This window comes from Macadamia integrifolia, chromosome 13 (genome assembly GCF_013358625.1).
Source record: "Macadamia integrifolia cultivar HAES 741 chromosome 13, SCU_Mint_v3, whole genome shotgun sequence".
NCBI classification, from domain to species: Eukaryota; Viridiplantae; Streptophyta; class Magnoliopsida; order Proteales; family Proteaceae; genus Macadamia; species Macadamia integrifolia.
The window spans coordinates 11523326-11548841 of NC_056569.1; the positions used below are offsets into that span (position 1 = coordinate 11523326).

At 35.7% G+C, this 25516-nt stretch overlaps 1 protein-coding gene across 2 annotated transcripts; it reads left to right on the forward strand.

The window, feature by feature from the left end:
• Positions 1-9689: 9689 nt before the first annotated feature.
• LOC122058796 (heat stress transcription factor A-4b-like) lies at positions 9690-12610 on the forward strand. Of its 2 annotated transcripts, none has more exons than XM_042621479.1 (3): positions 9690-10263; positions 10689-11165; positions 11251-12610. In XM_042621479.1, exons 2-3 carry the CDS (start codon positions 10947-10949, stop codon positions 12379-12381), a joined length of 1350 nt encoding a protein of 449 aa, XP_042477413.1. In that variant the 5' UTR covers positions 9690-10263; positions 10689-10946; the 3' UTR covers positions 12382-12610. The 2 variants fall into 2 exon arrangements, with proteins under 2 accessions (XP_042477413.1, XP_042477414.1); XM_042621480.1 differs by having other exon boundaries at positions 9690-10124.
• Positions 12611-25516: the final 12906 nt, after the last annotated feature.

Genomic DNA, 25516 nt, shown 5'->3' on the forward strand with positions numbered 1-25516 from the left:
GTTTCCTGGGGACTTAAATAAGGAATGGTTTCAAGGATCGAGATCGGATCGGATCGGGATCGGATCATGGATTAGTAATCGGTACCGGTTTCGGACGTATCAGTCCGGATCAGACAGATATTTATTATTATTATTATTATTTTTTTTTTTTTTTTTTTTTTTTTTTTTTTTTTTTTACAGTGTTACATCAATATGGAATGCCAAGAATCAGCATCAGCAAAGGTCGATACCAATATGAACTTAAAAGGATATTAATAAGAAATCGGGCTAGTCCACAATCAGAATCGCATGCTACCGATCTGATCTCTAACTCCAGTCTTAAAAACCTATCTTTCAGAGATCAAGAACACAGGACCCTCGATGGATCTGGATCGTCTCCAACAATTTTTTTTTCTTAATCTCGTTCCAAGTAGACACAAGCACATAATACAATTTTTGGGACAAGCAACCCTAAACATGCTTGTGTTTGATTGAAAAAAGAGTTGTTGGAGAGAATCCCAATCCGGTCCTCGATTGTTGTCACCTGTATTTATGTTTGCACCTATCATTTCTGGTCAAATGATAATACTATGCAAATGATAGAGTTGTTTGATGAGATCCAAGATGTGAAGTAGGATGGTGCTATTTCGGTTGGAATTCTTGCTCATTTCGGTAACCCATGGGGTTTTACTCAAAAGCAAGTTGATCAGAAGGGTTGAAGTTTAGCTGCAAGTCTTAGCAGTCAAATTTTTTCCTCATAATTCACCTTTTTTTGTTGAGGACAAAGTTTTTGGCTGAATGATAGGACAATCTCAATGTGACCCCGTCTAACCCCACCTCTCTCCCCCTATTCTCGTTCGTCTTGGCCTTGGAAAAACTTAGTCCATTTTTGTTAATTTGTATTTATGTTTTTTATGGTGGTAGAAATTTATTTTTTCCCAGTTTTACCATGTGGGTGATAGAACTCTATCGGTCTGGTAGGCAACACCAACATCCTGGGAGCCTCTTCAATGCATAGGCAAAGGGGCAACGTAGTCATTTCACACCCTACACATTCAGGGCATATTCTGCGCTAAAATGACAAGGTTCTTTTTTCCATAATATTTATATATTGTATAAAAATATTCTAAATGAATGAAAAACACAAAAAATTATGACTCGTAAATAATACTACTTTGGAATAGAAATAGAAATATTGTTATACAAAATGAGTATATGGATTGCCAACATATTGAGTGCGTAGGATCCATTAACACACAAAAAATTTAAAATATTAAAAAATAATAATAATAATAATAAAAGGTACATAGTTGGTATGTTAGTAGATGGTAGTGTTAATGATCACATTTCAGTGAGAAATTCGACATATGATCAATCTAAATCATTGTCATAATTGTCCTGTTAATCTATTACATGGTAAAAGTAGGTGTGTCCATCCAAATATTCCATATGGGTGGACGTGTGAGTTAAACCTTCTGCCAAAAAAATATATGAAACAACTATCTATTTATGATTTAACAAAAATTACATATTGGTTAACTCATCTCTAAAGCCCACGACTTTAAACAATGGTTTTGGTTGGATAAGTTTTATTTCATGTGGACTCCTTGTTTATTATCTCTGGTTCTCAAATTAAAAGCTCTTTGCCATTAAAAAAATAATAATAAAAAAAAATAGAGCTCAACAATTTCTTTGAAAAATAAAATAAAATTGATCTATTCATTCAATCAGTTAAGAAAGATAATAATTATGAAAAGTTTGACGTTAATCTAAGAACTAAAGTTTTTCTCCACCAAAGAAGGCGGGGATCGGTTTTGTTTTAGGAGGTTCTAGTTGTAATTTCGAAGCATGTCTTGGTTTCCTCCCCTTTCATTGTCAAGTCAATAAATCTCTAGTCATCGATGTTTTGGATAGCCTCTGAAGGTTGGCTCTCAGTGATCTTCAAGAGTGATTCCCATCATCTCATTTCATTTATCAACTCCAGTAGCTTCAATGCAGATATTTGTTCAATTGTGGACGACATCATTTTCATTTCTTCTTCACTTGTAGAGTGCAACTTCCATTTCAACTGCCGCAAAATAAACACTATTACTCATTTCCTTTTGTCGTAGGGCACTTTTGACGTCGAAAATTGTAGAAGAGTAAGAAGTAATACAACTGACCACTTCAAAGGAAAAAAAATTCGCCACTAGAAGGAAATCCACTTAAGGGATAAAAGAACTCAAGAATAACTACTTCTCAAAGGCCAAAGGCTAAGATAAAATTATAAATCAACTCCAAATATACATTCCATTCATTGGTACAGGATTATATAAATGAATATGAAACAACCTTCCAAGTATAGGCAATTTCCAAAAATGAAATTAAAACTAACTGGAAAGAAAAACATTGGAAGACAAACAACTATCATATAGAAAAAACCTTAGGAACATTGAAAGGAATTTTTCACATCTGGAAGAGTCTATAAACATTGTGGTTGAAGTGCCCAATAAGTTATAGAACTGATTTTGAATAGAAATTGGACAAAAAAGATGAATTATGGAATTCTAAGCGCCTACAATCCGCCCAAACGCATTTTACCAAAGTTGTCATGACTTGTTCTAGAAAATAACAAATGAAGCTCTATTATTTATTTTGAAAATAGACGTCTAAAGCTTTCTATCCATATGCAGACTTCTAATTCCTTTTGAGTTGGTACAAGTGTCGTCGTAAAGTTACCTCAAAATCCTAACCTGCAACTTTTATTTACAGTTTCAATCCTTTGGCTTAGGCTTGTGGGTTTATTGGGCTGGGTTGTTGGCCCATTTCAAAATGCTCTTGCATCGACTTTCTTCTTCCAACGTAATTGAGTTTCCTTATAATGACCTATGGCTCATTTCTGTTTCGAGCAAGGAGGCTACTTTTGTAACTGACTTTCTCTTAAGTGAAGCAAACACTATTTCTCACTCATTTTGTTGGAGGGAACTTTCTCTTCCAATGTAGTTGAGTTTCGTAAGAGAAAGTTCTGAGCTAATCCTTGTTCTGAACAAGGAGGCTACTTTCGTAACTGACTTTCCCTTGAATGATTTGAATGTATGAATCTTTTTCTACCTGAAAAGAATGCAACTTTAGTCTTTCTTGCCATGCCGAAAATTCTTTCTAAGAGGGGCCCCTTTGATCATAGGTGTCAATTATTGATCTCAATATCACATGTTGGGCTGTTTGGGTATTTCACCAAAGAAAAAATCTCACATGTTGGGTATTGTCTGACGCACCCCATGAAATTCAGTTCAAACCATTAATTTTCTTCTAACATTGGATCTGGTTATATATTGGACTGGTTCTTCTAGAATTGGTTCAGTCTGCAGCCATAACAGAGATTGACCAAATACTCATTCGGATGCAATTAGCTTTGAATTTGAAAGAAGGCCCATCAAACCCTCCACTGTAAGTGGGCCTGGGAAAACGCGTTGAACCTGAAACTTTATCACTTTTTTTCCTTCAATAAGCCAAAGCAGATGGGCCATTGGGCCCCCACTGGACTGACATACATAGACCTTTTCTGAAGATGAAATCCATCCCCTCTTTGATGCTTAAGCTGGTATGATAACAATGGTTTTGACTAAAATATTTTGTTTTGACCATTTGCCATAACAATGGTTTGTCGTCCAGGCAACATTCTCCTATTGTGGGAGAAGGAATAGGGAGTTGCTATTTATATTAGGGTCTATGACCCACATTGAAAATATATGATTCTGTTTAATCCGGTCTAACCAAAAGATCAAGTTTGAGTCACGTTGAAGATCAGTGAAAGCGTTAGGCATTCTAGTCCATTCGGTTAAATCGGTTTTCCCTTTTAATTGATATTTTTATTAGATAGTAAATATTTAAAACTAAACATATGCATCATGTTATGATATGAAAAATACTATAGATAGAAATAAAATAGGAGAAAATGCGGCGCTATTAAAAAAAAAAAAATCAGTACGAATAATCTAAGCAAATCACATAAAATATTATATAACAGAATTATATGAAAGAAACTAACCTAGTTTATTGTTTATTAGTAAACAAAAAAATAAAACCCTAAGTTATGAGCATATATTTTACAAGAATACTATTTTATACAACTAAAACCCTAGATATTGTAATAAGAAAAAATAAACTAATACTAACATGTGAATGCATGCAAAGATTATTTAAATACAAAATAACTCTAGGAAAATATGATTCTATCTCAAAATCATGCAAAAAAACTGTTAAAAATAAATAAGGTAGCATAATCTAATACATTTATATGCAAAATAAAGTTAATACAAATTATAAATAGTAAAATAATTTATTATAACATGATTCATATTTAAAAATATAGAAACAAAAAATAAATTATTTAAATATATGTGTAAAATAACAATCTAAATTCATAGAATGCAAAATATACATGAAATAATGAAAAAAATAAATCTACCAAAAACATTAAAAATATAGGGAACGTGAGTAATATGTTATAAATATTGTAAAAACCCAATTATTCTATGAATTTCCGAATAAAAAAATGCAAAAATACACATAAAATGATAAATGCAATGCAAAAAACAAAAAATTCAAAATATACCAATCTTGAATTCTGTGGATCAGAATAAGAAATCTTTGGTATATCAACACTGCCCACTATGAGACAACAGTGATATACCAACAATACAGTACAATATCTCATTGATTAATAGATCAAATTACATTATACATAAGGAAAATGGAAATAGGCTTAAGGGGGGAGGGGGTTAGAAGATATTTTGGAAGATTTTGAGGTGTGCACAACTCAGGCAGAGGATACCCATCGTTAGCAAAAAAAAAAAAAAAATCACACTGTTTTGGTTCTAGGTTATAACTGAGACTCTCATGGTTGCATCTAGGCCACTCACGAGTTATTTGGAGCCTAACTAATCATGTTTTGATAGTAACATCAATGAAATCACATTCCACATCTTCGAATTGCATTGGAAAGATTATTCCGAATAATTTTTTATAATGGAATAAAATTTAAATTTTATTGGTAAAAAATGTTCATCTGAACAAAGAAATATTTTCTATAATAGTACTCAAATGAAGTCATTTTCAAACCATTATCATATACAAAAATTTTATAAAAATTAACTTACCAAGAAGTTTGAATTAGTTTCATAATTATTTTATCATTTTTGACCAAGTCAACGTGCTAGGGATATTTTAATAATTTTTCTAGATTGATCCCCCAATGTGCATAAGAATATAGGAATCTCTTAACCTAGAAATTAGACTCTTTTACTATTCCAAAGCACATGTTCATCATCGTTTGTTGCACGCTTCCAATGTGAAAAAGTGTAGTATTTATACTACCAAATATGGCAATGGCATGATGTTAGCATTCGAAGACATGGTTTTCCTCGGATTTTTTTTTTTCTTGGTAAAGGGTTAATTGATAGTTGATGAACCTTGTAAATTATTATATTCTTTTTTTTTTTAAATGTTTAATTGCTAGTCACTTAGAATTTTTTTTTTTTTTTTGTTGGTAGAAGTAGTCACCTAGAATTAACTCCATAATATCCATACTTTGCCTCCACGTGTCCATCATAATATTGGGTTTGAGAGGCATGATATGCATGAATAACAAAGCATTAGTAAATTATATTTAATTTAATTTAATGTTAGTGGTAGTGACTAGTGGTACCGAACCTATCTTTACCAAAAAGAAAAAAAAGATACCTAACCTACCCACCATATGCTGTCTAATTAATACGTGTTTTATTGATGAGCTAATTGTTCAAATTCTGCCGTACATGTTTACAAAAAGAAGAAAAAGGAAAGGGAATATATATATATATATATATATTTATTGATTTTGATCCGGTTTAATTTGATCTTTTATCAGATTGATTTGATGGGTTTTTCATTAGTCCATTATCGGGTTATTGTTGGTTCATTTTCGGTTATATATCTACATATTAAAAAATAATGGAATTTTTTTTTTAATAATATTTTTCATTTTTTATAAGTTTATATTGGGTTTTTCAATTTCATTTTAATTTCTAATTTGGGTTCGTCCAGGTCAAAGCCCCCATACGGCAAGCAACGTTGTTGCAAGACACAAGCGATAGTGGGTCGTGTTGACTCGAACCCACAACCAGCCTCGAACCCACAACCAGCCGACTCAAGCAGTGATATGACAAGGACTTCCTTCCACTAGGCTACCAACACCGTTGATAAATAAATCCAACTAAGGTGAACCTAAAATATTAAATGGAATATCCCCCCTATATCTCTATGGCAAACATTATTCTCATGTTCCTTCTATAAAGAATTGGGGCTGCATTGCGCCTAGGAATCAGATATGAATACTTGATATTATTATAAGACATCTTATTGGCTTACTCTTGGACTAAAAGGGACAACCAGTACTATCACAACCTAGAGATGTCCATTACATTATTGTATTCTTAGCCTCTTTAACTAGTGGAGTCGTTTTCTACATCATTGTAGGTTTCAGTTTTTACAAGATCATTCTTTATCAATTTTTGTTTCCTGTCTTCTAAATCCGAAATTAATTTCTATATCTTTCTCGTTATTTTTGCTTTTACAAAATTTTTTTTTTTTTTTTTTTCTTTAACAACAAGCAATGAAGATTTATATTGATACGTCCAAAGGAAAATTTTCTTATTCTGTCTGACCTCCTCCGAGTAAGGATGATAACTTTATCTAGTTTGAATGAAAGATGATAACTTACTAAGCGTTGCATATAAAATAATATGGATCAATTTATTAATGCCAATTTATGCTCACCCAAATACTGAAAAGGTTCGAGATGTTGCTCATGAGAGTTTTAGCAAAGACCAAAATATTTCTTCTATTTATTACATAGAGAGAGTTCCCTAAAAAGCAGCATGGCCCTGCACCAGTGTGGGTGTCAATCGAAGCACACGTAAAAGCATCAACAACAGGAGGGATTTTTCTGTTTTTCATGGGGTGGGGTGGTTATTTCATCACTCTATGTGTCTAATTATAGAGGTCACACTACCTTCTAGGATTCTTTTTCCTTTTTCTAGATTTATGATAGTATTTTCTAATTAGAACACAGTGATGATAAATTTTTTCATAAATTTTATAACCATAAAAGGGAAAAATGGAAAATAATAAATCAGTATCAGCCCCTTAGTACTAACATTTAAGTTTTGAAAAAGCTGAATGTGGATGGCACTAGTAAAGGAGATCCGGGCATTAGTGGTGGGGGATGCATTATTTGAAACAACAAAGGGAATGTTCTTGCGGCATTCTCCAATTTCTATGGAGTGTGTTCAAATTCAATGGCTGAGATGAGAGCCCTCAGAGATGGATTGAGATTGTGTAGGGAATTGGGCTTCTATGATTTTTATGTTAATTCTGATTTCTCCTTGATTGTGAAGCTGGTTATCCAAAGACCCTGTAATTTGTGGAGTTGTCGGTATTGGTTTCAGGAAGTTATCAACCTTTGCAATTCTCTGAGAGCTCACATCTCATTTTCATTTCGAGAAAGCAATCAAGCAGCAGATTGGTTAGCTAATTTTGCTTGTGAATCTACAATAAATTTGATTTTTTTTTATGATGATCATCTTCTGGGTGATCTTAGTCGCATCATTCAAGAAGACAAAGCTAGCTTACCAGTCTTTAGAATGTAATAGTTATTTTAGAAGTGTTTTTCTTTTGGGTTTTGAGAGTGATAGAGTGACTTGTTTCTCCTCGTTGGAGTAAGGCGAGTTATGTTCCCCCTTGTCTTTTTTATTTTCAGTTTCATTTTTTAATAAAATTCTAGGGACTATACTGGGTCCCACCCATATATTATTCTGGATAAAAAAACAATTTTCAAAAAGCAAATGGTGGATTTTCAGGTTGCTAAATTTCTCTTTGGATTGAATTCCGAGTTCAAAAGTGTGAAAAATTAGATGCTTCTATGAGCAATGCTTATGCTAAATTGAAGCAATTAGATGTGTCTCTATCTTATACTCCCAAACTAGCAACCTCCAAGGATAAGTATTCTGTCACCATGGATTTAGGGAATGGTATTGATATCAATATTGATGTCGACTTGGATAGGATAAGTGCGTATCGATCAGTGTTGCCCTTGCTTTTTTTTAAAAGTACAATTTTTTTTACTGTTTTACCCCTGAAATAATATGGATAATCGATCCATATCGATTAGAGATTGGGGGTCGATTTCAACTCATACAATTCGATATAGCCGATACAATTCCGATACTTAAAACCATTTCATTTTCATTATTGTCGCTAGTGTGGGTCTTGATCTTTTCGTCATTTCACCATTTGGCCACATATCAAGAAGAAAAAAAATCCAATTTATAGTGGTACATTTGAATTTGCATTTCTTCTTTTTTCAAAATGCATAGATCAACCTTGACGTGAGTCACGTGACTCAGGTGAATGAACCATTATATTTATATTTCATGCAAAGGCCCCGCAGAGGGGGCAATTTATTAAACCCAATGGAGGCAAGGATTGATGTACAATTTGAAGCAGATCCTCAACAACGAGGATAACCAAAGTCTTTGATAATTTGATAATGGAAACCAATTTCCATTTACGAATAGAATAGGCGAAAACATTTTCCACTCTATATACATGATCGAAGCATCAAGACTACGCCTTATGACCATTTAGTCTAATCTCATATGAAGAAATCACATAGTACAGTTGTCAGTTGGATTAAGATCCAACCATTAATCATTCCATCCCTGGTTTAAAAAATTAGGAATCAAATCAATGAGTCCACCCGTTCTGATTAGAATCAACCATAAATTTTTATTTTTATTTTTTACTTTTGAAAAAGAGAAAAACTAGAAATAGCAAAACTAAATAGTTACATTATTTACATATCCTTTAGAGGTTCTTTTGACCAATATTGATATCGATTGGCACACGTAATTCATTTCAAGAAAATTTTTACAGATCTAGGATCCAAATTCTCAAGTTCTCTTGGGACCGATTTGATCTCCAATATGAGACACTACCTCCATCAAATGAACAAACAGTATCTAATCGGCTAAACTCTTCTATTTTCATTTTTTTGTAAAGAGAGAAAAAGATAGACTATTAAAGTAAAGTACATTAATACTAGTATTAGATACACGAAGGTTAAGTTGGTTATTCATAACCCTAAAGACTATTTGTCTCAAAAGAAGAACCACTTTCCTCATTAGGCCTGAGGAAAAATGAAAATGAAGGAGAAAAATTATAAACATCCAAGAGAATTGGGACCGTGCTCTATGGCCACGATGTGGTTCTTTGAAAAAAAAAGTTGTTCTAAACCCATTGAGTTGCTCCACATTTATTTGGTACTCAACCCATTCTCTCATGCTCCTTCAGACCAAGAAACAAAGGCCCACATGCTGGTTTCAAAATGTTTTCCTATCATCAAATAGTTAGCAATCGATATGACACATTTCCCTTTATGAATAATACAATTAACCCACATGTTAGAGATGTTACTATGTTCATGGAAGCAAAACAAAAAATTTACCAAAACTGGCCAAACAGAGCATAGCCATTTAAGTGGTAAACCGAACCGGAAGTCAACCCAAAACCGGCAGGTTGGATTTGGTTCGATTTGGTCCGGTTTGGTCATCTCTCTAACACAGACAGAAAGGCGACACGCCTCCCCATAATGGCATAATCCACAGCCATCCATAATTCCATAAATTGAAATTGAGCTTCAACGACACCGTCATCGCCAGTCCCCCTTTCCCACCGCCTCAGAGACCAATGGGAATCTCTTTCAGGTCAACCCCCTCCTTCCTCGAATCGAGGCCAGACAGCCAGAGCAGGCAAATCCCGTAACAGAGGAGTCCTTCTCTTCTATAGTTCTTCCACCTTCCAGAATCCATCCAGACTTCCAGATTTTGACTATGTGAGAGAAAAAAGGAAGAGAGAGAAGGTCGAGGAACGCGTGAGATCCGTGTAATTCGTGAAATTAAATTTGAAATGAAACGATAAATGATCGTGTCGCCTTCTTCCTAGTTCGTCTTCCAAGATGATTCCACCTTAAAACCCTACAGAATCCCGCTCACTTCGATCTACGAAGACGACAAATACCTAACCAACAAACAATCCCAATAACTGGGAAAAGAAAAAGACTAGTGGAGGTTGGTAATCCGTTATCCCACTCGTTAAGGGACTTTCGAGTTCACTTTTTGTTCTTCTTCCTCTGTTCTTCAAAATTGCAGCTTCTTTCGTTCTTCATCAATGGCGAAATCCTTGTGCTTCTTGCTTTATTTCCTCTAGGTAAGTCTTGGTAACCCTAAACGTGATGACTCAGAGAGGTTTTTTTTCGGGAAGGCAATATCTTTTTTGTTTATTTCTCTGGTTATCCCCTGTGATTCTGTGAAAGAGAAGTGTGGAATAAAAAAAAAAAAACCCTCATTTTTGCTGTTTTCTTTATCTCGAATCTGCTGAACTGAATTAGTTTAATGCATATAGTAATCTTACGTTTATAACGATTATTTTTCTCGGAGTACTTTTCAGATGTAGTTGAATTTACACACCAAGAAACGAGTAAAGAAGTGTTTTTTTTTTTTCCTCTTCTTCTTCGTATATTTTTTCAGTATAGGGAACAATTGTGGTGGAGACTGTTGCGTTAGGTTTGATTCTCGACATATTGGTATCCGGAATCAATCTCAGGTTGTTTTTTTTTTTTTTTTTTTTGGCAGAGGAACGACTGTTAGGCTTCTGGGTTTGTAGTTTTTCATTGGGATCTCGCCGCCACGACTCTCAATTCTTTACTTCATCGAAATTTCTGTTGATTTGAAGGAAGAAGCTCTGTTTGAATCAACTTGAAGGACTTAGTGGTGGTAAGAAACTTGAATTGTTCACTATTTGAGGAGAACTGTTGGGAGGATGTTGTTGGAGATGGATTGCATCTGTTGGTTTTTGGATTTTGGGGGTTGAGATTAGAGGGGTTTGGATTTATGATGGATGTATCTCAGGGCAGCTCAAATGCGCCCCCTCCTTTCCTTACGAAGACGTATGAGATGGTGGATGATCCATCCACTAATAGTATCGTCTCATGGAGTCCAACCAACCACAGTTTCATCGTGTGGAATCCGCCGGAATTTGCAAGCAATTTGTTGCCCAGGTACTTTAAGCACAACAACTTCTCCAGCTTTGTCAGGCAGCTCAATACATACGTAAGTATTGTGATGTAATTTGAATTGGTTTTTCCGGGTAATTTTTATTTTATCTTCTGGTTCAAAAACATTTTCTTTTCACCAGGGTTTCAGAAAAATTGATCCTGATCAATGGGAATTTGCTAATGAGGAATTTGTGAGAGGCCAGAGACACCTCCTGAAGAACATTCATAGGCGCAAACCAATCCACAGCCACTCACTAAATAACCAAGGGCAAGGAAATTCTTCTGGTACATGGACGGAGTCAGAGAAACAGGAGCTTGAGGATGAAATTGAGAGGTTGAAACAGGAGAAGAGCATCCTTGTTTTGGAGCTACAGAGGCATGCACAAGAGCAGCAAGGTGTGGAGTTGAAGATGCAGTCTTTGGAGGAACGGTTGCATCATATGGAGCATCGCCAGCGGCAGATGGTTGGCTTCTTGGGTCAAATCTTGCAGAAACCTGGGTTCGTTTCCAATCTCATGCAACAGTCAGAAAATCATAACAAGAAGAGAAGGTTGCCAAAACTTGACTACTTATATGATGAAGCCACTGTGGAGAATCAGATGGTAACTTTCCAGAGGGACAGGTCAGATGCTCTATCTTTCCCAGTCATAAACATTGAGCCGTTTGAGAAGTTGGAGTCCTCATTAAATTCTTGGGAGACTCTTCTTCATGGTGTTGGTGAAGCTTGTGGCGAGGAAATGAACACTGTTGGAATACCCTTGCTGCCTTCTGCAGTTGTTCTTACTGAAATGCATGCATCATCTGGGGATCCAGATATAAACATAAGCAAGCATCTGCAGTCACCTAAACTGCATCCCTCTTCGCCTCATGCCGGAGATATTCATTCCTCTCCTGAGCCGGTGGAATCTACAAGTCACGGGGAGAGCTCCATTATTCCTTCTTTTGAACTTAATACGGATTGTAGGCCTACTGGGATTGACATGAACTCCAGCCCTACCTCTGCTCCTGTGGTTCATTCTCAGAAAGAACGGGTAGTAGGGACTGTGACCTCCTCTTTGCCAACAGGAGTAAATGATGTATTCTGGGAGCAGTTCTTAACTGAGACTCCTGGTTCATCTGAGACACAGGAGGCTCAGTCGGAAAGAAAGGATGCTGATATCAGAAAAAGTGAAAACAGGCTACCTGATCATGGAAAATTTTGGCGGAACATTAAGAATGTAGATAATCTTACAGAACAGATGGGCCAACTTACTCCAACCGAAAGAATCTGATGTTGGTTGATACTTCACGTCAATTTTTATAGTCTGAAGGCTGGCTGTGTTACTAGTTGACTTTAACTTAATATAGAAGAGGTATGGTTGGCTTGGTCATGTAAAATATACCAGACATCAGTTTTTTGAGCTCATTGTACTTGTACATTTTGATGCTTGTACATCAGTTTCTAGTGTCCAGTAGGTTTCCTTTGTTCATTAATATTATGATCTTCAATTTAGCTCTCAAGCTTTCTCTGTTTGGTATTCTACCGTTAGTTTATTCAGCCCAGAACCTATGTGTGAGCAGTCAGAGAGATCTCTTGAGCATCTAATCACGATTAGGTGCATCTGCACAAGTGTTCCCACCACCCCTGGTTAGCATATAGGGGGCAGTGGTCTTTTAAGTCATTAACACTGTTTCAAAATTGGAATCGGATCGGGCGAATTGGCTGAATTGGCTGAGACCTAGAATGATTCCGATTCTGGACGTTTTGGAGTGGCCGATTCTAGGGTTTTGGGGACCAATTCTGGCCGATTACAATCTGGATTGGAATTGACGGGGACCGATTTGAACCTCAATTCCGAATTTAAAATACTGGTCATTATCTCATTCATTACTGTTCATCCAAGTGTAAGTGTGTGTGTGTGTATTCTGTGTGGGGATAGGGGATGGTTACCAGGGTTATTTTTTTTTTCTGGACAGTGGTATCAGGTTTGGTTCGTGATTTTTCCTATCCCGAAAAGGAGCCCGGGTTATTGGGATGGGCTTTTACTGGTTTGCCTTTTTTCTCTCCAGTTTCTCAAGTAAATAACATGGCTCAACTACTTGACTGTAACTCTGTAAGGTTGGTGGTTGAGGTCTCCCTCTTATGTTCTTGAAATGTTTCATGCCTGAAGTAAAGTCAACTGAGGTATTTTGGTCTTGTGCAACAGAGAGCAATGACTACTGTGGTGATTCTTTGTCTAAGGTTCTAAAAGGATAAAGGAATACTGAGAAGTAGTGGGTTGGGCTGAGGTATGGAAAAAATATTATCAACTAATGCTCTAGTTAACCATGGTTATGGCCTAAATAGTGTGGAATGTCGGTAAAAGGATTTAGCTAGTGACACTGAAATATATAGCTGCTAGGTCTTTAGTTGAGTTTATGAGATTATTAGCTGATTTTCTCTACAAAATGAAATGCAGTTCAAGACATATTAGCAAGACTTTCGAATATGATTGAAGTAATTTAATTAGGCATATCAAATTCTTAACTGGTGACTTCTAGATTGTGCTTTGTTTTAGCTGATAGTTTGTTGCATCAAAAGGTGGCTGGCTCTGACAGTTTGAAGCCTTTCTGCTTTGTTGCTTATATTTTCCTTGTGAGCTGATGGTTTAATCATTCTGATTGTTAGATGAGGAATCTCTAGATAGCATACAATGTACATGCCAAATCCAATGGTCTATCTCAACTATCTAGCTCGTGTACATGGCTTTTCCCTGTTGTTGTTGCTTTATATATATATATATATATATATAAAACAATCTCTGTTCTTTAAACGGAATTCACTTTTTCAAACAATTTTTGAAGCCTTATTCTGGGACATGCTGATGTTCGTATCAGATTTAAACAACCTATGTGATTAGATGATGACGCTCACTAGTCCACAAATTTTGAGCACCAAAGAGACTGCCTCATGGTTCTTAAGCTGACACTGCTGGAATTTCTGGCTCTGTTGGAGCTGAATCCCACCCACTAAACTAAGTTGAAAATTCTTTTATTATATTAAAAATATTATTTACATTTTTTTACCTTGGATGATTCGGAATATGTTATGGTAGAACATTGGTCTCATATTCTTGAGGTTGAGGTTTCTTGTGTGTGAGATAGTTCCCTATGGCTGGGGGAGGTATTTCTTGTCCTTGGTCACTTGTGTTAAGATATGACTTGTTTGTTGGTCTTAGACAGGAAAGGGTCATAGGGATTGACCTCAATAAAGGTATTTTCAGAGTAATTAGCTCCATTTAAAGTGAGATATGATGCAAATAGATATGTGGCTGTCAGGATGATGTATAAATAGTGTGTAATTTACGGCCAAACGATCAGTCCCCCCCTCCCCCCCCCCTCCCAAAAAAAAGAAAAAAAAAAACCAAAAGACAAAATTAAAGCTTTGGTATGTGTGGTATTTGTGTATGGTTATGTTTCTTATGTGAATTTCATAAAAAGTTGTTTCTTGTTTCATAGCAGGTAGTTTGCAGTGATTGCCCTTAAACCATCTGGAGCTACTTTCTCTCTATCTATATTCTAGGTCAATAGTTTATCTGAATATTGTTTTATTGAAATTAATTCATTGAAGCATGGTGGCAGTTATTTTGGTTGTTGTCAGTTATCAAAATCCATCAATTGGGTAGGATGTGGTTGTTGCATAGCATGAGACTTAATTGCTGCATGTCATACAACAGACTGAGCTGCTGCCAAGCAAAGGAATTTGCCTTTTTCACATTCAGGGAATGAATCTCTCAATGAAATAAATTCTTAAGAATGAAGTACAGTATGGCTTGGCTAGGGTGCGCAAGCAATTACAGGAGACTTGAATGGAAACTCAGGTTTTGCTTCAGCACAAGAATGGTCTGGTTGTCCCAGTTCATTCAGGCCTGTGTAGTTTGCTCAGATGGTTATTTTCTTGGTGGCACCATGTGTATATTGTGCGCAACATACTGTTAGCATTTGGTGCATGGAATCAGTTTTCATCTTATGATGTTACTTTTGAGTTTTGACTCTATTCATTTAAGAATGGAAATTACTATTCGTAATCTACTTTTTTGTTACTCATTGTTTGATGACAAAATGAATAATTAGCTAATGGTGGCTGATTCCTTTTACTTACTTTAAATCATTGACCATAACTACCATATGACTGAAATGCATCGGAGAAATCTCCATCAATATTTGTCTGCTTATGGCTGTTCTGTTTATTGGCTTGTCACGTCTACTATATTCTTCTCTTTCACTTTTCTGTACAGTTGATCTCAACCTCAAAACATTTTTCTTTTGACTGAATAGACGAGATTTCTGATCAGGAAAACTATAGGTATTTCCAGATTCATAAAAGGATAAAATTTTTTTGGAGGTCACTTGCTACCTGGTCCATGAGAAGCCAGGTTTGATGAAAAAAGATTGAACTTTGAACTTTGAAGTTAAATCGGGATACACATTGGAATTTGAGAATGGCAGGAATAGGGGTACCTAATATCAGAGCTTCAATATCTTCTGCAACAGAGTTGAAGTGGACAAAGAATTGATAGATTATATTCTTTCATTGTAGATAACAAGCAGATTCATATTTGCTATTAGTGAAGGCAGCCAGTCTGATGATCTGACCTCTTTTTGAAGCAAGATCTGACTTGTATTTGATGGTGACAATTTATTGAAAGGTGGTAGAGTTATTGATGAAGCAATTTGCTGATATTTCAGAAAGAGAGAAAGTATTTTTGGATCATGTGCTAGCCATTTATTTAAAATTCCTAGTTTTTATTCTTCTCTATGAACATTTCCAGATTAGTAGGAACCATTGGGTTCATATGCTATTAAATAGGCAAGATCATAGCAGAGGTCACTATGTCATTCGTTACTAGGAAAACCAGTACCTCTTCACTTGGAGCCAATTTCCTTCTGTAAGTAAAGTAATTCTATAAGATTGCATCCAAGTTTTATGGTTCAGGGATCTTCTATTCTAGGATTTATGTTTGAAGCCTAGGTTTCTCTCTGATGAAGCACAGAAACGACTCAACAAAAGAATCAACATAACACCTATGATATTGAGCTCATAGAAAGCCTGAAAAACCACAATGCCTAGCACTAGAAAATATTAAAATCAGTTTCAACTGATGAACCTATTCATTGATGTCCTATGGATGTCTTAATGATTTCCCACTCAATAGTGGGCTTATGGATAACGATGTAAAAATAAATGACAAATTATGGTGTCCTCTGATAATAGTAGAAAGTGATGATAGATAGTTATATCAATAAATCCTCTCTTCCCAAATAACACGGTGCACTGCAAATGTCAGGCCATACCTGACCAGGACTGGAACAGCTAGTCTTAGAAGCGCACCAAGTTAATAAAAATTAACACAACCAATTGGGGTTAGTAATGGATCCCATTGGCCATTCCATTCTGTTTCAGGCCATATCTGCCATGAACATGTCATTAATGCTATTCCTAGCTTCGTTCTGAATGTTTTTATTTTTCATTTTCTAGCCTTCATAGTTGGTCCCTTTCTCAGGACCACATTTATGCCTACTTAGCATCAGACACTTTTTCCATTGCTGTTGAGATAAATTTCTACATGAGAATTTGACAAAAGAATTATGTGAGGCCACATCTTGGACTGCTGTACTACTGGGATTTTTTTTGTTTTGGCTGTATGCACTATTCATGGATCATACATATTTTCAGCAGAAAAATAGTGGCAATATATGTACGCCATTTCTGGCAAGTTCCTACTCCCTCCTTTTGTTTAAATGTAAAATTCCTGGATGTAAAATAAAATAAGGAAAATCTTTTATTTGTAATGTGTTTCACAGTTTTTGGGCATAATACAGTTAGACTTGCAGCAGTTGGACTGGACATCTCTAGTGTTTATTTCTGATAAACACTCATTGTAATAAAACAAAAACAAAAAAAAATAGGTTCTTTATTATTTATGCCCATCTTCTTTTTAGTGATTCTGCAGTTAGTTCTAGGGTCAAGTTTATTGATTGATCCATTAAATGTGGCTCAGGCTACCAATTTGTAGGACCAATAAAACATCTTAAGATATAATAGCTAGTCCATAAGTGTGGGTCATCAACTCCTGTGTTTCCTCTTTAGTTCGCACGAGTCTATGATGAATTATCATGAAACCCTATGCAATTAAGTGAAGGAAATGAGCATTGGATTCTATTATGGGAAAAAGGACTTGTTAAAAGTAGGGACAGTTTCAGAACTCTAAGAAGTGAAGCAAGTGCCATTTTTGTTATCCAGTTATCTGCCCAAATGATGCGTTCACGCATTCAAATGACTGAAATTATGCAATTCACAGAAGCCATTATAAACAAAGTCATCTGTTAGCTAGATTTCAGGATGGTGCATAATTAATTTATTTGGGAATGAGATTAGCTGTCAACAGGGGTGGTATTCATGTTAGTGGTCTTGATGGGAAATCATCACTAATATTTTAGCTCAGTTCACTTTCAGCTCTTCCATATCATTGTTTCCCAACCAATCTTGAATCTTTCCTCCGGTTGTAACAGATTGTTTTTAAACCAGTTAAGGATAAAAAATCAACTAAAAAGAAAAACAATTAACCCACAGTTTGTAATGGTTACTTGCATTTGACCCAGTTTTTCTTTTCGTTTGCATGGTGATGTGAAAGCCTTAAAGGGTGCTAAAAGTGGGAGCTGGCAAAACTCACTTCAGCTTTATCTGCAGACCAAAGTCCCAAAGAGGCCCCAAAGGTTGACCTGGGTATAGCAGAAAACATTCTATATCCAAATACACTCCTACATTAATATCAATCAATTAAGGGAAACGTTTCATTCGCCACGGCTTATATCCACAATACTTGCTTCAAAATAATATGTTTCAGCCTTTGAGAGGGACACGCGATATTTTCTGATGTTTTACCTCATTCTGCTTAAGTTTTTTCTGTGTTATGTTATTCCGATACGACGCATAACAGCATAAATATTGGGGATTATCTTTGGGTTATAGAAATGCATTTGATACCAATGGATGTGTTTGCTGCTTTTGCTTCACCTGAACCTAACAGAAACAGAAACAAGACATACCCAGCTGTTGTGGAGGACTTCATTGATAGTTAGACATGTTTGTATCATTTATGTGTATGATCTTCATTATAATATCATTTGGAGACAGGCTACACTAAGTATCAACCTGAAGCTTGCAGACTTCCTTTACAGTTTCCTTTTGTATTTTATGTGGGTTCCTAGATCTGTAATCCGTCAACTATAGTTGCTCATTTGTTAGCACAGGATGTTCTGCTTAACAGGTCCATTGACTGGCGTCACTGGTCCTTCTCTTTTCTTTTCACTTCCTATGAGAGAGAAAGGAAAAAAAAAAAAGGAAAGAAAAGGAACTTGATTGACTTGCTTTCTTTTGGGTTATGTTTTTCTTTTGGGGGAATGGTTGGTGGGGTCATTAATCATTTGTTAATTTGACTTTGTCTTTCCCTTTTGAGTTAAGTGGTTGCATTTGATGGTGCATTAAGTTATGTAGCATGCGAAAGTTTCAGTGTTCAAAATTTGTCTAGGGCTCCACTTGCTTGTTTGATGCATATTAGCATCTTGACATCTTATTATTGCTGCACCCATTTCTTTTTAGGGGTGGGATGGATGTGCTTGTGATTTCAGTAGCTTTCTACTAGTAATTTTAGAACACTGAAAAATTTAAGGGAAAAAGAAATGGATGAGTGTAGATTCTAGTATAAGCCTTCTCATATAATGAACAATGGGGCCAATACTGACATTCTCTCTCCTACTTGATCCATCTGGGCTTCATATGGACGATTATATTATCCACATTACCATTGTTGTGGCGTGTTAATTCCTCCTCACAACACATCTTCCATACTTTGATTTACTTTGTAGTATATGCGGATATTCACACATTGCAAGGGTCATTTGTTTGATGTTAAAATGATGTAAAATATAAACAAAAATAAAATAAAAAGTTTTGTAATCATTATTAAGAACATTTGTACAACTAACCCATTGAAAAATTTTCAAGTGATTTTGAATAAAAAGTGAGTCAAGTTTGATTGCCATTCATTGTGTTTTTCTTTTTGATAGTGAAATAAAAAACACCCAATACTAAAAGCGTGAGTTTTTCTTTTTGCCATTCATTGTGTTGTTGTGTTGGCAACACCACTATTCTTACTAATGGTTGCAAAATATTTCATTTAATTTCAGGGTAGGGTTGGGCATGTCACCAAGTTTGGTAAGCTAACAGCATACACCAATCATAAGGTTCAACATTGATAGATAAGGGAGTCTTTCTAAAATGAGAGGAGAGAGAATGACATATGCTAGCATACTGCTGACACATAGGCACATTGGCAGTTTGCCTAGCCTTTGCCTTTAATTTTATTTCACTTCACATCTAACCAAATATCCCTCCAGACCAAATAACTTAAACTTGACTTTTTGGGTCCACTTAATATTGACTCCAAAACCATTTCCTCGATTATTTTGTAACTTCTTTTATCTTTAATATTGTTTTATCCCAATCTTTGTAGAGACCAAAACACCCTTGTCAGAATACTTCTTTTTGGTTAGGTGGTACAAGTATAAGTAGGCCAGCTTAACCAAGCTTTAGGATTGGTTATGTCGTTTTTTTTGTTTTCATATTAAGGATGCAATTTGTTATTGCCAAAGTGGTGAACTAGAAATTGAAAGTTGAAACATTTTCCATTGGTCTTATTTCTAAAAATTATTTAATGTATTATTCAATATAAGGGTAACTAAATGTTTTCACACTCATGAAAAAAGAAAAAAGAAAAAAGAAAAAAAGATGTTTTCACGAAGTCAAAAGTTATTTAATACAATATTTATGTTAGATGACAAAATTTACTCTCACTATGAGAAAAAAAAAATATTATTTTAAAAAGACAAAAATGTAAAATTACAACTTCCTAATTCACCATTGTGATTACAAAAAGAGTCTTTCTTTTATTAAATTTCTTGGGGACAAGTAACCTGGAATTGTAGTAAGGTCAAGGTGGGATGGGCTGGGTGGGCCTCCAGATTTCCAGGGGCAGACAGTGGTCAGGCTGATTGGTGCCAATTTCAGTGCTGGGGCTAAACGGCCAATCAGCCCAGGCTGAGAACGGTTCGGTTGGGCTTGCCCTGTAATCCCCGCCGGGTGATCATCACCGGTTTGGGTTACTGCCTTCGCTGCTACTAACCACTAACCCCACTGATCCAAAAATCTTCTTCCTCCTACGCCCACTTTGTAATCACTCTGATCCGTAATCCAAACTCCTACGTCTGGAGATTGCTTGAAAGGAATGCAATTTCATGAATGCTATAATACTTGCTTCTGTGGGTCAAGGTTTGACAGAGAAAGATCGTGGCTTGTTCGACGAAATGCCTGAAAGAGAGTGGAGTCATGGAATTTCATGATCTCAAGGTAGGTGAGACTTGGATTGATTCAAGGAACAAGAAGTCTTTTTGATATGATGCCATAAATAAGAGATGTTCTTTCTTGGAATACACTGCTTATAGGTTATGCATATGTGAGTTGCTTTTGTAAAGTACTTGTACTCTTTGATGATCTGCTAAATGCAATGGTGAAACTAGATAATTACACACTTGTGAATGTCTTAGAAATGTTCAAATGTGGGAGCTCTGACCCAAGGTGTATGGATCCATTTGTTCATCGATGAAAATGGAATTAAGATTGATGGGTTCGTGGCTCTTGTGGACATGTATAATGTATTCCAAGAGTGAGAATATTGAGAAGGCACTAGATGTATTCAGTAATACTTTGAGAAAGTATAATCTTACATGGAATTTAATATTATCTGGATTAAGCATACATGGCAATGAGGAGGATACGCGAAGCAGGTTTGATGGATGAGGACCTTTCAGTTTTGGTCTCATGGTTTGTGTTCATGGTCTCTATGGACCTCATTGAATTTCATTCAGAGGAGGAACCTTATAAAGAGTGTATTAATTCTTATCAACGAAAGACAGGGTTACTGAAGCTGTTCAAACAGGTTTTGAACCATCCATTGAACACTATAGCTGTATAATTGAATTGATTAGTCGGGCTGGACTGTTAGAAGAGGCTGAGAAGCTTATAAAAATAATGCTGCTTAAGGAAGCTCCTCCAGTTTGGGAGTGTCTTATTGAGTGCTTCTAGGAGAATACATGAAAATGTTTAATTGGCCAAGCATGTTCCAATAAAGCTTTTAGAGTTGAATCCCCAAGATAGTACTGGTTATGGTCAATTATCCAATATATATGCGTCCTTTGGGAGATGGAATGGTGTCTGGGAGGTAAAGAACATGGTCGTCGCAACATGATTGAGGTAAATGGCATTGTTATAAGTTGTTGGTGATGGGTCTGTTACGTGCACAAATAAGCTGGAACAGTTAATTTTGAGATAGGTTTTAGTTGTTTAGGAATTTTCAATTATGTGTGAGTTATTGGTTATAATAGGTGTTATTAGAGAAGTGGTGTTAGTGGAGTAAGAGGTTGTAATTCTTTGTAACGGTTATTCTATCCTATTTAAGAGGAAGGAGCAACAAAAGTAGGGCAACGAATGAAATCCTAAATTATCTCTCGATCTTATCTTGAGAAGAGGTCGGCTACCGCCCAATAGGCCGGGACGTCATGACTTCGTCTGTAAAGCTAACTCTATCATTTTTTTATATTTTATTAATTTCTTTTATCTAGATCCTTCTCTTATTTTAATTTTCCTATTTTCTCTCTACGGAATCCCTGCACACATCATCTGGTATTAGAGCAATCGATCCTCGGCCCATCCCGTGTGCGGAAGGGGCGACCTGGTGCCAGAGTGAGCCGTTAGGAAATGACTACCTGATCCAGAGTGGGCCGCCGTGGACATTAGGTTTGGAAGCGTGGTGATAAGTTACAATCTCATATCAGCTTATGGGGGCTGATCCCACATCGGTTTCCTATGGGAATTGATGTGGGTTGATATGGTCTTGGTCCCCTCACCTTGTAAGCTGATTTATGGGGTTGAGTTCTTCTAGGATTGTAATAGAGTCACACTCTGAATCAGATTAGGAAACCTAGGTTTTACTATATCTGAAGAGGCATGTGGAAAACTATATGATTGAAGAACAAGCAAAGCGTTTTGCAAATATTTGAATTTTGGATTTTTTTTTTATTCAAAAGTCTTGTAAACATTACTACAAGATAAGTTTGTTATTTTTATTTTTTTTACTAAAAATTATTTTATAAGTCGTGCATTCCTGGCTGGTTCGAAAGAGGGTTTAGAGAATTAGACCAATCGGCCAGCAGATTTCAATTTGATTCTTGAATCATGCCCAAGGCCTTCAAGAATGTGCACACCAAGACATAGAGGAGGGAAGGGTGCATGTCAAGGTGAGAAAGGTGATATATGATTGAAATTTGACATGTGATTAATCTTGACCATGATTTACCCAACATTATGAAAGATGAATTGTTGTATCATTTTGCCATGTGGCAAAATTAGGTAGACGCACATGATCCTGGATCATGTGGATGACATATTTTCCTTCTAACAATGTATTCCGCTGACATTTTATAATGTGTCTTTATTAAATTTATCTTTACGAATTTTCATTTACTTACATATATATATATATATATATAGCATAAAAGTCCATTTTTCTATTGAATCAATTGTTGCTTCCTTAAGATTTAATTTTTTATTTATTATTTAAGATCCTTTGCTTCGAAGCGAAAACCAAGTAAAACTATATTAGATTTCAAGAATACTCATATTGATTTTGCCTAAAATATTTTATTAATGTGGTTTTTCCAAAAAACAAACGAGGGTTAAATATAAAATGAAATGTTGATGTATTTCCCTGTTTTATTTTGTTATAATATAATATATTATTTATTGGAATAGGAAAGAGATTGTAACTCATATACATTATTGAGACCTTAACAATAGAGACTTACTAAAATAAAAACTGCTTCAAACTCAAAATAATGTAGATAAAGGAAATCTAGAACTAGTCTAACATATGATATTGTGATGCGATTCACTGACAAATTGCATCTATGTTATCGTTTTCTATTATACCTCATAGATGCAGGTTTGAGAGAACTCTCTCCTAATTACAATTACAAGAAAAAAATGTTGAGTAAGAGAATGGAGGAGGGGTGTCTTAAGTCACAATGCGAAGATAAGATAGTCGAATGCGTGACCTTTTGGGAGCTTGTACTCAACTGGCAAGCCATCAATCAATTCAACAAATGGTTGTTTTCTTACAACTTGGTCAGAGAACCCTTTCTTATTATTTACTCAGACCCCAATACCCTTCTCAACCCAACCCCCACATTGGTTGAGCCTTTAGTTTCAAAAATGGAAAAACTAAGCAGGATGCCAAACCTTCTCTCATTATTTTATTATATGTACCTAAAATTTTTCATTCTTATATATATATATATATATACATAAATGGGAAAAGGTTGGGTGTGGCATCGATATCAAGTATGCTATCACCCATTGTGTCTATTTCTCTCTTCATTTTTTCTGAAATGATCCTCATATCCCTCTTGAATGATACTCCATCATGTGATCCTATTGGTGCTATTCGCTAGCATACTTGATATCGGCGGCATACATATCCTTATATATAAATTTTCATTTATTTATGTACTATATTTTCAATCATTGGCTTATTAGGACAATTGTTTTTAGGAAAATTTATCGTGCCAAACCCCTGGAGAATGCCACAATTATAAGACCACCCCCTATGTTTCACCAAATTATACTCAGACCCCCTACAGTCAGTCACTATTAAGAAATATACCTTATTTGCTGATGTCAACAACTATATTTTATTAAATACCAAAATTCCCTTACTAAATGTGAAGTACCTAAAATGCCTATGTAATAAGTCCCACCCCAAATGGATAGTTATTGTACCTGTCTCCTGAACGATCGCCGGATATCACAGTGGTAGTGGCAACGCTGACATTGGCGATCGGATTTTTTTTATCCTTCTCTGTTTCTCTTCCATCTCGGATTGATCGTAACGACTGTTGCATTTCATTTCTTCGTTATTGATAATTGGTTGAACAATCCCTTTGCCAACCGTAATATAGTGATCATTTGTCGGGTGTATCCTCATCTCTCTGTTTTAGGGCAGTGTTTTAGCGTCATCAGAACGAGTTTCGACACAATTGGGAGGGACAGAGAGTGATTTCAGAGAGAAAATTGAAAGGAAAGGTGGGAAGACCGAGAGAGGATTTCAGAATCTCTAAATCTGAGATTGGTGAAAGTGGAGAGAGGTTTTAGGAGAAGAATATGCCGAAGGGATTTCCTTATTGGAAAAAAGAGAGTGAGAATGAGGATTTTTGCAGAGAAGAAGCAACCCTATGCTAATCCATAGGGGTTTTCTTGGAGAGAGGATCGGAAGGAATTAGAAGGATTCACAAGGGATTGTGGTGGACGATCGGTTTGAGGTTTGTTTCCGAAAGTCACTAACTCTTCTGAAGGTAATTTCTCCTAACTCGATCCCTTTATTTCTGCATGTTGAAATCTATAGCAACTTTGAATATATTTTTTTCTCCAATTCATAACAATAAAGTTTGTTAGATGATTTCTTTGGCATCTTTATTCGCTTTCTTCTGGTCAATAAATTTCTATTCATCCTTGTTTATCTGCGAAACAAACGGAGCCAGGGGTGAGGAAAATCAAATGATTGGAATTGCAATCGATCGAGACTGAAGCTGATTTTGGTGGATTCAGATCAAGATATATAGGGGTTTTGTTGATTCAAATTGATGCCATTGTTGGATCAGAGTTGGACCGACGTACATGATAGAGAGACAACCGATTGCCAGAAAAATAGTGAAGAGGAGATCCGGCAAGATGCAATGGAGTAATGCAGTGATAAATGCACACTATCTCCGACTTTCAGAAGATGGGACTATTGAGAGAGAGAGAGAGAGAGAGAGAGAGAGAGGGAGAGAGAGAGGTTTGGATTAAAAAATGTGTGTTTTTATCTGCTGAATGCCTAAGTTTGGTTTGGATTAAAAAAATAATAATAAAATAAAAAGGGTATAACGGTTAAAACATGAGTTTTTTAATAATAAAGGTACAACGGCCATTTTAATTTGATACTTAAGAGTAGGAATCTGAGTATAATTTGAAGAAAAAGAGAGGGTGATCTTATAATTGTGACAATCTCCAGGGGGTGGCGCGTTAAATTTCCCTTGTTTTTATCCATGTATTCCATGTGCTAGCCACTCTCTAATCTCTATATGTTGCTGGAATTCCACTCTTAAAGTATAGTAATCATAGATTAATACTCCACTAATCTCAAGATGTTATACCACGTGTCAAATTGTTGGCCACTCCAATTCTATAATGCATTAACGCCTATATCGACGCTGGAATAAATGCTTACTGAAACA

What these genes read in the sequence shown, in the direction of transcription:
- LOC122058796 (XM_042621479.1), top strand. Translation starts at nt 10,947, where the DNA reads ATGATGGATGTATCTCAGGGCAGCTCAAATGCGCCCCCTCCTTTCCTT. An exon ending in TCAGGCAGCTCAATACATAC is followed by an intron (nt 11,166 to 11,250) that starts GTAAGTATTGTG and finishes TCTTTTCACCAG; the next exon opens with GGTTTCAGAAAAATTGATCC.